The sequence below is a fragment of the Diprion similis genome, chromosome 10 (genome assembly GCF_021155765.1).
Source record: "Diprion similis isolate iyDipSimi1 chromosome 10, iyDipSimi1.1, whole genome shotgun sequence".
Taxonomy (NCBI): domain Eukaryota; kingdom Metazoa; phylum Arthropoda; class Insecta; order Hymenoptera; family Diprionidae; genus Diprion; species Diprion similis.
This window is the reverse complement of record NC_060114.1, coordinates 11,669,581-11,683,752: the sequence shown is the minus strand read 5'-3', so window position 1 is coordinate 11,683,752 and position 14,172 is coordinate 11,669,581. Positions and strand designations below refer to the sequence as shown.

The following is a 14,172-nucleotide window of genomic DNA, read 5'->3' as shown; positions in this document are numbered from 1 at the left end:
GTAGGTTTGCAGACATATAATACGTGTACGTAACGTCGATTGTAATTACTTCGACATTGTTCTTCGACGATTGAATGAGCGTCACTCGCACAATCGATGCAGGATGGTACGCAGGATGGAAATGAGGTAGGTACATGGCTACTGTGTTCCGCATAATAATGTCTGCTCCGTACTGCCAGCGGAACCTTTTTAAGCGACCGGAGACAATTAATCATGAGACCCAATGTGACGAGCACAATTATACAAAATAGCTGGTCCTTCGGCGGATATCAATAAGCGATAGAACCCTCAAGGAGGACACGATTCCATTGCCAAACGTTCAATCGATTCTGCATGGCACTGCGTCAAGAATCTAGTTTCGTATTTCCGTGATTAATTTTTTGTTGTTTAGATCAGCGTAGAATCCCCAGATTTCATAAATACGGCGGGACAGAGTTCTTGGTTCTTCATTTCACTCTTATCGTACCGAGAGGAAATGATGAAACTTAGCAGTTTGAGTGCCCGACTGCACATGCGTGAGTTTTGTGGTTTCTTCGTGCAGGCTGGCTACTTCAAGTTTTGGTTGTCAAACGTGATTTGTCGTCGTGATGTAGGTGGTGCGAATGTTTTTTTGCATTCGTAAGAAAATCTAAAATAGTTCATGTGAAGCCTTGGGTAGACTGAACTAACTCTCATTGTCAACTGACTGATGACTGATAACATAATTTCAATTTGCCACTCGCCGCGAAAAGGTTTCGTATCTCATTCCGCATATCGAGTAAGTTGTCTGCACTGCTTTGCAGACGTAAATACTGTCGCGGTACGATCTCACCGACCAATAGAGTTCAATTATTTCGCGCATGCGTAGTCGGTCATACAGCTTTGCCATGTTTTACCGTTTCATCTCGAAATATGAAACATACACGTATAATGATTACTTTCTTTCCTCCATTCTGGAGACCACGTGCGGGAAGGTATACGATAATGAATATGAAAAACGGCGAAACAAAAAAACTGCGGAATGTCTTCAAACAAGGATAAGCAGAAAATGAATGAACAAGAGTCAGCCAGACGAAAGGGGCAAATAAAGGTGATGAAACGGAAGAAATTAGTCGGAGCTTGTGTCTGAGACAAAATTAATTTAAAACCTATATCATATACGAGTGCCCGCACTTATTACTTAGCAGCTGGGTGCAGCACGTCGAGGCGCGCCTGGTGAACACCTTATTGTCGTCTAGTGCTAGACTCTCTCAACTCGCTCGCCATGCACCCTGGGGAATGCAACTTTTAGGAAGCACTCGTCTCCTCCTTCCACGACCGCGCCGCGGGCAACTACTCACCCTGCAGCAGGGTAGAAGCCCCGACGGCCGGTACTCGACCCAGAAATGGTCGGCGAGTCCTTGCCGCCGCGGCAGTCACATTCTTGTGTGTGTATGATAGTCGACCCTGCTGCATTAGCAAAAAGCGTTATGTTCTTTATAATGTGTGTGGGAACTGGACAGGGTGAACATTTTCTGTCCCACTTAACATTCACACGAGTTTTTTGCACTGACCGATCCGCAATTGAGGCGCATGCTGTTGTCAAACCGGTACGACATTCAATGGATCATCGATGATTATTAAACCACTGTTAAACCACGAAGAGAACAGTTATGCAGTCGATTATTTTGGCTTGTGAAATTTATTGTGACAAACTCAACTTTTTCTAATTCTTACTGTTAAGATTTCAACTATTTCACGTCTAAAATTATTTACACAGACTCTTCAAGCTCGCGAGTAATTTTTATACCTAATTCAAGACAGTTATCCACTCATGTACATCTCTTTTATATTCTTCGAAGTATATTATTGTATAACTGATTTTAACTCAGTTGGCGATGAGAACTTGAGGTTATATCATCTGAGTTCTGGAGTGAAATTAACTCTCGTCAAGTAGCAATTAAAAGTTGTGGACCGCGGCTGTCGACCTCTTCGCTAATTAGGAGCTGGTTCATTACCTCAAATAATAACAAGTGCAGTCCGCTCCAGCTATTACGATGCTGCGGGTGTACAGGTGTAACTTTACTTGCAACTACTGCAATAATTGCAATTTTTGCTCAAATCACTTTTCCACCTGTGCTAAACGTCGCCAAACGTTTGCTCTACGAACGACTAGACGGGGCTCAGTAGCGGAGACACGTTGCAATCCAGATTTGTTTTAATGAAAATTTCCGCATTCCGGAATCATGCCGCGGTTAGAAAATCGGTGAAATCAAAAATTTCCGGCAGTTAAGAAATTGACTAGCAGTAAGAAGCGATCAAAGTTCCGAGGTGGAGACTCACTGAAGTGCCACGGTAGCCATATTGCTACGCCTTAATTTTCTCGCGTCGTGTTTTATTTTCATGCTTTATTATTTTCGGTGAAGCTTGTTCCATATGTTAGGAAGTTAGGACATATGTTATATCCCGCTTAAATTCAAATACGCAGCATCTATACCGCATGCGCACAGAAACACGTTTCACTCAATTTCATTTCACCAAACCTGCCTCTGCTGCAGTCGGTCATTCTGATTATAATCCGATTACCGTATTGGGTTACACAAGGACCGCGATACCGCCAATTACTCTACGATACTGGTGCTCCCTAATTGGTATCAATACAGAAGGAGTATATAGGTATAGGGGCCACGTCGTATTCCAATTAATAGATACGTAGCTACTAGAGTATGAATTTTCAGTCTGTCTCTGGCTTGCCTCTTTTTCATTTGTTTTAGGTAACCGAGTTGTCATAGCAATTTTCATTTTTTTGTCCTTTTCACCGGTATGAGAAAATTTATTGATGTCCACAAATACTCTTCGGAAACGTATGTGTATATAGGCATATGATTATTGTGTGTGCCTTGTACCGACGCTGACAATGGACAATGGTCACATGACAGTGACAAAGTTGCCTGAATCCAGGCGAAACGACCCCCAATCGAAGCAACACAACCTGTTAATTATCAGGTAGAATATAAAAGTAATAGTGCCGTCATTGAACAGACGTGAACTCCAAATGAAACCATCCGATTCATTAAATCTGCAAGAGCGTTTCACCGTTACATCAATAATCGCTTGGAGTCATCCTCGTACGTTGTACCCGCATTGGATGAGGTGTACATTGTGTATGTATGGGACGATTCATCGACCTACATGACGAGTCTATAGGTCTACCAACCTTCCCACTCACGACCTGCAGCAGCAGATCCTCGAAACTACCGCGTCGCGTTCTATTTTAATAAAATGAAACTGCAGTAGTAATGTGTTAATAATCGAGGCCACGTCGCGGTGTCGACGGAGAGAAAACCAGCGCTTATCCGATCTGACACAGCGCGTTTAACGGCACCGGCAGCATCCTATATCCATACGACTTGGCTCCGACCCCAGGGTGCAGACTCGATTTCGGATAATGTGACAACCTTCCCGAGTATTATATACGTATAAGTGGGTATTACGTAGGCACCGGGGATCGCGGGTCGTGACAAAAATCGCAGATTACACGAAATCTCAGGGAATTTAGGATACATCTGCGTAGAGATGCAAGGTAATAATAAGATTTATTGTTTCATCGTTGAAAACAACTCTATTTAATATATACGTATGTAAAGGGAATTCCTAACGACTACATGGTCCGTCGTTTGCTCAAATTTAATGCCCACACATTAGAATCTGAACGCGACTGTTCCCCAGGCCGACCAACCGTCATAGACGACGACGACAGTTCCCAGCGAAGTGTGTAACCTCAAAAATTTTGACAGTTTTCGGTGTGGAGCACAACTGCCAGCGACAACTGTTAAAATTTTTTAGGTTACATTAATGACGGTTCCTCGCTCCGACAAACAGTCGTTCTCGGATCGTAGCGCGTGCGCATCACACTTTAGAAGACGACGGACCATGCGGTCTTTAGGAATTCACTGTGTACAGTTGGCAAATAAACGGCGTAAATTTTCGTGACCAGTTACTCTGCGGGTAAGTGGGCCTAGGTGGGCATGCGTTATCGATCCAGCGGCTTCTTTACCGACGGAGCCCGTTTAACATGCAATCCCTGCATAAGACACACAAAATCCCATTAGGCTAACCATCGTTCGCAGCATTCAGTCAACATAAACAGTAAAAATTGAAGGAATATATTATCCTGCATGAAATTGACGAAGAATTACTTTTCATTCGATATTTTCTTTCCTCAGCAGGCGTTCGCAGGTATTCTTTTACGAAAAGCTTCCTAACCTCGGTGTATTTTCGAAATTGTGTTTCAGCAGCATCCCAACGCGACAAACAGCAGCGAGACCAGCGTCGGCGGTGTCTCCGGAGCCTGCGGAAGCAGCGGGGTCCCAGCCTCAGTCGCAGAGGCTGGATGCAGCAGCAGTCGAGGGGGCAGCAGCAGCGGCCACGGTGGAGACGGAACGAGTGGCATCGGAGGCGGCGTCGGGGGTGGCGGACAAACGACAAGTCACACGACGCGCGAAAGCCACGCCAAGTTTCGCCATGGTTTGCTACAGCTGATGATCCACACTATCGACCCGCTCCACGACGGTCAGTCCCGCACCGGTATATCCTCAACACTCTATCACTCTCGGCTTGCTGCTTGCGAACGAGGCTAATTTAGAGACTGAATTGTTTTATGCCGCATACGTATAGGTAGGCGCGCTGTTATTGTAGGTAGGTATGTATGTACAATGTAGGTAGACGTACCCCGTGGTAATAACCTAGGTAGGTACTACATCCCAGCATCACTTAATTTGTCGAAAAACACAAGCCCGCAGAAAAAAAGGGTGTCTTTTGCCGACATGTTTTTGGATATGCTGAATCCGAATCCGGTGTCAGAATCGCCTCGTCACCTCCAGGACTCTGAGTAATCGTTCTGCTTGGAACATACGTGACTTTTCGATGCGCAAGTTAGAATCCAATACTTTATGTGGAACTGAGAATCTGGTGATGATGAAGCAATCTTGACATCGATTTTGCATTCAACGGGTCCAAAAATATGGTCTAGTCTGCCGAACAAGACACTTTTTTGGGGGGTTGTAATAGTTGAACGTTTGCAAGAAAGGTAGATGTAGCATAAGCATCTCATGCAATTAATGGGTCTTAGGAAGGTAGAAAAAACCGTTAAACAAGTTGCTAGTAAGTGTTATTTGCACCAATGGTGCGGTGAAGACGAATGTAGCATCGTCTCAAATACTTAAGAAATAGAAACCGTTTCGAAAAAATTCAAATAATATGAAATTTTTTAAAAGGTTTTGTAATTATAACGTCAGAAATAATTAAACTTTAGTGTATTTAAATTGATTCCAATGATTTTGAGTTTATTTTGGTGGTCACTGAAATTTTCAGAGATAGTTATTTCCAGAGTGGATTAAAATATATTTATTTACATAATTATGGTGCAACAAATACTTGTCACCAATTGCATTTGCGTCTTAAAACTATACTTTAATGTAAAATTTCCCGTTTGTTCTTAGATAACTGGCGAAGTTCTGGCCAGCGAACAAAATGAGTTTGAAAACATTGAAATCGGATCAAAAACACAAGAGTTAAAGAATTTTCAACGTTTTATTTACAAAATATTTTTTCTAAAATAATTGTTAATATCAATTAGATTGGGTTATTCTACTTTTTTTGAAAATCGTTTTGACCACGCAGTAGGGATGTTGTTTCGTTCATTTTCACCCTCATTGATCAAATAACACTGTTGATCTATTTATCGTTAATTAAGGAGATCAGCATATGAACTTATAGTCGTACAGTCATCTCCGTAGAACAATGAGGAAAGCATAGATTTTAAATTGGAAGTCACGGTGTAACAAACACTTTCTCAGTAATTTTTTTTGTTAGTTAACGAAGAGTGATTAACGCCAGTGATTTAATCGACGGATCAAGCTTTTCAGGGTTTATTTTGGTTAGCCGATCACCAGTAAGTGATTTTAATTGGTTATCTGCGTTAAAGTTTCAACCAAGTTCTAACAAAATCTACGAGTAACTGTATTTCAGTGAAATTATTTATGGATAAATCCCGGTCCCGAAAATTTTCCATACGTACGTCTATATGAAGAAATTGTTAAATGAAATACTTTCCAAAATACTCACAATTGACTTGAACATATAAATTTCTTTCACCAGATTGTCAAAAAGCTAACTGACGTAACTGCTTCTCATACATAACGAGATACACGTAACGGAGTTTCGAAGAACTGAGCACTCACTAGGGAACTTTTTCCATAACGCAAGTTTACATCGCACCGGTTTATGTCAACTTTTTACATACTAATAAACTTTTGAAGTAGGTACGATGACGTGAAAAAGCCTTCATGAGTACCTCTGAAACGTCGCGTCTCAGGCAGTCGGATGAGTACGTAACTAATGGGTTAAAGTGCGTTTATATAACGCAAGCATATTTTACTTACGCGTTTTTTCACGCGTGTTTTCCGTACACAAAGTATCCGTTTCTATGACGGTCGTGTGAGTCAGCGAATGCGCATGCGTGCTGTATAAAAAAGACCATTTTCAACTCCTAGGGGTGAAAAATCGTATTTTCTACACTACGCGCATGCGCAGTTGCAAATAATTGTGACGTTACGCGATCCTAACCTCAATTTTGAGCTTCGTTTCGGCAACGATCTTTTCGCCTCGCGCATTTGCCATATTTGTTATCGGTGCATCTACGACTCACATTGGAAACTTACGCTCGGCCCGAAAGGACGGAAAGGAGTTTACCTCCTTGTAATACAATACACTATTATCGAGGAGTGCGGACACTGTACTGAAGTGTAATTTGAACTGACAGAATTGCTGACCCTTGAAATTTACTTTCAGAATCGATCAGCGTCCTACGCAATGACGTGAAAATATTCACATGTCAAATGTTATAATTAATCTGCTCTTCTGCAGAGGTTTTGTATGAAAAATTTCGAGAATCTTTTAACGAACGATCAGAATTCTTTCCGTACATTTTTTTCACCTCAATCTCAGCAAGAAAGGCTGCATCGACGTCTTAAAAACGTATAAATTCACGTTTTTTCTTTTTTTGCTTTCTTTATTTTTACTTGATTATACTTTGTAATAACGGTAAACTCGTGCATGAGTTGTAATAAAACTGGGTTATAAAAAAATTCACTCCAGACAAAACTTGTCCCTTTTTTTGTTATACGGGACATAACGTCACATGTATGAATACATACATTCCGCTGTTTGCAGTGAGTTTTTTGGTCCACAGTTTGTGTACCAGTCATTCATTGTTTTTCACCTTATTTAACCGGTTTGCTGGTAACTCTGTTAATCCACATTCATGAGATAATACATGAATAAATTTATTATTCGATAATGAAAGAAAAAGTGATAATGAACTTACAATACAAAAAATCTGATCCCAAACCACCGTACCATAAACCCAAATAATAAGTCTTGTCCCAGCGTATAAAATAACCACTCAATTATTGTATTAAAAAAGTTTGTTTAACGCATGCGACAATATTATATTCAAGGCATGTATCTTTAAAATTTGTAGCGTTGAAATAGCAGGCGCGGTTCTGCAGCAGGAGCAGCAGAAGTAGAGTTATGTCTATGTAGCATGATGAATTTAAACAATATATTATTCAAATTTTGTTATAAAAATATGTACACACATAACACAAGTATATATATATATATATATATTCGTGCACGATTATTCCGACCTAATGTATGTACATTCCAAGTACATAGACGTTGATGTTATAATATATTCCCACATAAATATATACATTTCACCTAGACCATACATCAGTACGAGCTATAAGTACATAGAAAATCTAATTTATTATCATATCTATATATATCTATATATACATAGATATAGAGGTAGCTCTGCTTTCAATTTATCACGTAGTTTGTACATGTATAATATAATAATACCTGCACGTAGACTACTAACAGCGATTTCGATTCGAGGTCCAATTCTCTCTAGTATACCGAAGGTATATGTGCATGGAAATACTTGTTTATAGTTGTAGTAAGAAACAGGTATAGTTGATTCAGTGGGGAGGTATAAGCGCGGCTGTTTAAGCATGCCACTCGCGATTACATATTTACGTGTATGTAACGCGTTTAACCTGGTCACATGCACAGAATCTCGATTAGGGGTGTGTGTGTCAGTCAGTCAGCCCTGCACGCATTGATCCCGATCGACCTTTCAACCTTTCCTCAAATCCGTTCCTTCGCGTCTCGCACATGCACAACCGTCGACGACGACGACGACGACGTCGACAAGTTCGTCTCCGCAGACATGGCTCACCTGGATATCTCCGTTCCTCTTGAATACATATACATACGTACAACCATCGAAGCAGTAGGCACCGACCCACCACTATGTGCTTCTCTATAGCCTGTCCCTCGAGTAAAAAGACCCAGACACGCGAGCTTTTCCCTTATTATTATTATTATTATTATTATTTATTGCCCGACAACTGTAACGTCGTTCCCCCTTTTCCGTAATTTCGCATCGTCTCATTTTAACATCCCTCAACGTCCTTGTACATTCTATCCCCCCCTCATTTTACTCTCATGATGCTGTTCCAATTTGCGAAACTTCAAGTCGCGACAAAGGACCGATGATGAGAAATGAACACGCTTACGAGACACCTTGATCAGCTAATTATTCCAATTGAGATTAGAAAAGCTCTTGTGATAATTACAATAATCGATAATTGAACGATCGATCCTGATACGAATAGGTGCGTAAGTTATCGAGGTGCTAAAGTCTGCCTACTGAGAACATCTTAACCGAAATCGGAAGCCCGACTCAACCCAGTCTAGCCCAGCCACGAAACCTCTCTGCCATTTCCACTCGTCAGCCTGAAGAGGCACTCATGGGCTGCTATATACTTAAACCCGTTTACTGCCGGGGTTGCAAATAATTTTCTAAAGAATAATGTTTACCGCGATTTTTATCCGGTGTGCCGTATATTATTATTCTCCCGTTAACTCCGTTCTCCAAGTCATTCCCTCTTTCACTTCACTTTAGTTTTTCAAATTGCTAAAGACGCAGATTCCTTTGTTTTTTTGTAACTATAAATATATCTTGTTTTATTTTATCTATATTTTCATCAATTAATTCAGCTATCCTCAGTTTCGTTTAAAATATTATCTTCATGTCATACGAGAAACAGGTTAAGGTGATGCGATATCCCAGTTTCCACGTTTTTTAAACGCAATAAGCCTTTGACAAGATTCGTAGATTCGTAGTTTTTGTGCCATTTCTTTATTTCCGCATCGAATAAAAACGTATATTGAAAACTTTTCGTTCAGAATTATGTATATCTACGACAACGTTAAAATCGTCCAGGGCACCCCCTTAAACGTTGCTACACAAGGCAGAAGCAATGCCGAGAAAATGATGAGAACGATCCGACCAAGTCTTTTGAAGAAAAAGAGTACAAAGAATCGAGAACAAGCACACAGCATGACGGGCGGATATAAGAGATTAGGCGGCTTATGATTAGGTGGTGTAAAACGCCCCGCAGGCAAGCTTCTTTCTATCGTCACACCCAACCCTGAAAATGCCGGAGGCAGGATCCTTTTGCCGTTTGATCAGACTCCCTCGACGTGTCTACAAATATAACGTGTTCTTGACGAATTATAGGTGTGGGTTTGCCGCCAAATGAAAAAAAAAAAACAAAAAAAAAACATATATTAACTCACACGGTAAACCGATGAAATTTCGAACATGACTACGATACGAGTAACTATCAGATTTTGCATGCGAGTGAAACGCACAAAATATAGGTATTGGGTTTTTTTAGCGTAACGGAAAATAGTGGTTTTCGGAATTCATGAGCTTTTTAAAAATTTTCCTCATGTACAACGGACGTTTTTTTTTTGTTACGGACTATTACTTGGAAGTGACTCGATGGAACCGAGCGAAACGAATAAAAAGAATAAGAAAATGAAACCGGATGAAACAAACGGCCAGAAAGCTTTACAAGAGAGATTTGTTGATTCATTTCTAAATTCAAAAGTCCGACGAAGCTGCTGTCGCTTCGAATAAAGAATACACTGCAGTATGTTGGTACTAGCTTATACACACGCCAGTCAGTCCTTTCATACATATCCAGGTATTCATACATATAAGATGCCCGAGAAAACGAGGCCTTGTCTCTCTCCCCCCTGCATGCGCCCTTCTTCCATTCCTTTTCTCTTTCTCTGCGGAGCTGTTTTATGATTTCTCGCCTGCATTAAAACCAACCCGTCTATCCTCCCCCCCCCCCCCTCCCCCCTGCCGCCCCTGTTTCTGACGGCCGTATAACATACAAACATACTTTCGTGCAAAAGTGTTACGCGTACAAGGTCTCCACCCTTGGGGGTGGAAGGATTCGTCGGAACGTTTCTCCCCCCCTCGTTCGCCTCTAGTATTCATTTCCATGCTCCACGTATCTCCATACATTTCTAAATTTGGCCGCACGTGTGTATATCGCACAGATTGCCAAGTCTATTCACTTGGAAATTGAATGAATGATTCCGATGCGTTGTAACATTGATTTCGAGTGGCTTCTATCGATTTCACACTCATAATGTGGTTTTCATTGGTTTCCAATTAGCTCGAGAGTTATAGACGATTTTCAGTGATTTCCGAATCACGTAATGTCGACGGAAATCATCTCGAACTCTGTGAGAAAGCACCAAATGAAGGAAGTCAACAATTGCAGAAGATAGTAGAGAAATGTTCACGAATCGAAATCACTTTGCGTTCACTGTAAGATATAGAACGGTTTCTATGATTTGCCAAGCGATGAGTACCTCGATTGGTTGCTTGGAAATCAAATGAATGATTCGTATTGATCAACACCAATTTCGAGTTGTTTCTATCGATTTCTGCCTTTACACCGTGATTTCTATTGATTTCCTATCACTTCCGCGCGTTCTAGGCGATGTTTAGTAATTTCCTAACCGAACAGAATCATGGGAAAGCGTAAAAATCACTGGAAATCATCGAGAACGCCATGAGAAATCATTAAAAGTCAATCAAAACTGGAAGTATTACACACGATAGTATAGAAATTGCAATATAATCTTCACGAATCGAAACCACTTGGCGTTCACCGTAAGATATAAAACGATTTCCACGATCTACCAAGTGATCGGTAATGATTTTCAATGATTTCGGTTATCTCGATTAATTTTTCATTGTTTCAAAAAATATTCCAGCTACCCAAGCTCCCTTCGATTTGGAATTTGATTTTCTACGGTCAACTGTTGAATTCTTAACTTTCCTCAGTGAATCGCCCTTCGACGAGACGCGTTTTGTACCGATTCAGCGAAGCCTGCTAATCGGTCAGTAAGCCAGCGGGACAACTAGCGCGCGAATTCGAGTGCGGAGGACGCTGAAGAGGAGGATAAGGGTGCCGAGTTCGGGCGGCGTGTCGAACACAGCCCTGACCTAGAAACCTACGCATTGATCGCCGACGCGGCAAATCTCACCGAACTTCCCTCGAACCGTATTCTCTCTCTATAAGCTCCTTTTCCCCTCCCCCGAACCCCTGAAACGAAGGTAGACAGACCTCCTTTCGTGTGGCGTGCAGCTACCCCTTGATAATTTAAAAAAATTCAAATTATTACTACTGTTTTTTCATAGTGGATTCTAAAGCGATTGAGAACGTTTCTTGATACTCCCTGATCAAACTACAATTTTTTCCATGGACTAAAATTCAAACTACCATTATGGAAAAAATCCTCAACTTGCGGGTGAATTCGTAATGGGAATATCTCGGAATTAATCGGTACTCAAAAACAGGCTCATGATTTTAAAAAATGGTTCTTTGAATTTGGATCCTTTTTGGGGGAAGATTTATTCTTTCTCGTTTCATGTCGTCGCCAAAATTTTGTAAATAATTGAAAACTTCCCTGACTTTTCCTGTCTGACTTTCAGTTTTTTCCTGAACACTGGACATCGCGTCTTTTGATTATCTATGTGTATTTGGAAACAGCTACGACACTGCGATGTTCTGAATGTTGAGGTCATTTTGCGGCCAGCGGGTTTATCTCGAGTGTTTCAGAATGAATGCATCAGGCTTATTCACAATTCAGTGAAACGTGCATCGAACAAAAGAAATGATTAAACCAGCGTTTAAAGAGTCGAGTTGAAGTTGATTGAGTTGAGTTTTATGATAAGAATCTCTCCTTGACATAGAAAAGAAAAAAGAAAGGAAGACAAAATTCAAAATCGTAAATTCAAATGAAGAATATTGTGCTGTTATTAGGTAATAACGTTTAGAGTCTTAACTTATGGTTGGTCTGCCCAAAATATGCTAGTCTTTTATTATTTGTACACGATGACATAAGATCGAGGATCCTTTTTATTATATTTTATTTTCCGAACGTGGACAAACTGCAAATTCTTGGTGACTAAGAAAAAACGTAACAGTGCAGCGTAATTTATCAAAAATTAAAACTACAATCGAGCTGTCAACTGTAGTCAAAACTTCTACTTCTATAATAGGTATAATGCAAGGTTATTTGAATCAAGTATACAACCGAACATATTTCCTTCACTCTGTATAAATCTTAATTTTTGATTTTGTTTTTAAATCTCGTCATTTATCCACTTATACTGAACCTTAACAAAACTCTAAGCCACTCCAAGATTAACTGCAGAACAACCGGAACGTAACTCCGTAAAGTTTTTGTCGACGAACAAAAACCCTCCATTTGTAAGAGGGGAGGAACTGTTTTGACTATATATAATTCCTTTTTCCACGAGCAAAAGCGAGTAATCTTTATCGTCTTCCGTTCACAAGAGCCACGTGCTCGATGTTTCACTAGATCCACGAATCCTAGACGCTTTCGTCCGCGGATTAAAGCGATAACAGGGCTTGAGCTTTCCGGGTTAATTGGCGCTGCACCTTTCCATCTACCCTCCTCTCTTCGAACTTATCCGAAGCTCTCTCGACTCGACTCAACTTCTAACCACCCCTGCACCACCACCACCGTCATTATCATTGCGTACCGTTCAGACCGACCAACCAACTGCAAGTTCAACAGCCGAAGGCAGGACGGAAGACTCGACTGACGAAGGAAGGAACCCTTAGGTCGATATTCTACAGAAATTATACGTGCGGACTGCATACACACCTATTCAGATGCAATTTATACATACATCGAATACATATTTGATGGAATCAAAGAAAGGAATGGAAAATCTTTTTTTTTTTTTTAATCGACATCCGACAAGTCATACGAAATCGACGACCATATATATATATATATAAGTATTTGAATTATTTTACGATAAGGTTGCGTGTTTCGCTAGTTGTTTTTTTTTTTTTTTTTTTTTTTTTTTTTCCAACAACCTCACAGATTTTTTGCAGGAAGGATAAATTGAGCAAAAAGAGACAAGAATTTACATCCTTATACGTAAACGTGTATGAATTTCTTAACTATTCGCGACCGGTTGGATATTGCTCAAGCATAAAAAGAAGACGTAATGTCCCTGCACGTATATTTCCCATTTCCCCATAGATAAGAATGCGCTGATGCGAGTATGGTGCATACTCGTATATTACAAACGGTGACACGACGTCGTAAACGCCGGAGGTTGGCTGCAATGTGCATATAAGAACTGTGGTGAATTCCTGTTATTATTTAATATCAGCCGGAAGTAGGCCGAGAAACTTCCAGTTGTCGGTATTACGCAGTTCTGACCTATTTTTATTTTTTCACCATGCCCAAGAAACAGCGCGTTTTGTGTACAGGATGAAAATTAGTTTTTTAACATTTACGCAAAAAATCTAGTATGTCTTGGTATTATTTTCAAATACACTAAATAGGTAATCGTATGATATTTTAAAATGAAATTTTAACAATATTTGATAGTTATTGTAGCGTTACCGATTTTACTTGAACCTTTAGTAACTCTAACAAACGAATATCTTCTGAGAATTTCCTTGCACCCATATACAGAGTGAATTCCTAACGACTGCATGGCCCGTTTGCCAGGATGAGCAACTGTCTCTAACCTAAAAAATTTTGACAGTTGTCTTTGGCATTTGTGCTCAATTAGTTAGGTAGACAAGTTACCGCTCATGCTGGTTTTCACATCTATTATTTAGACGCACAGGCGCTGCTGGGAAATGGAGTAAATGCTTTCTCGTTGCGTCAAGGTCTTGTAATTTCCTCACGTGTTGCTATACATACTGATAACAGACA

General features: G+C 40.4%; 1 protein-coding gene across 7 annotated transcripts in view; it reads left to right on the top strand.

The window, feature by feature from the left end:
* The window catches only part of LOC124410926 (sodium/potassium/calcium exchanger Nckx30C), a 44,823-nt gene that overhangs the window by 11,234 nt on the left and 19,417 nt on the right, over positions 1-14,172 (top strand). For 3 of the 7 annotated variants that reach the window (XM_046889661.1, XM_046889657.1, XM_046889663.1), the window contains one exon: positions 4,254-4,545. In XM_046889661.1, the coding sequence (XP_046745617.1) occupies positions 4,254-4,545 (292 nt within the window). The remainder of the gene's footprint in view (positions 1-4,253; positions 4,546-14,172) is intronic. The other 4 variants (XM_046889662.1, XM_046889658.1, XM_046889664.1 and 1 more) reach the window with 3 other exon arrangements.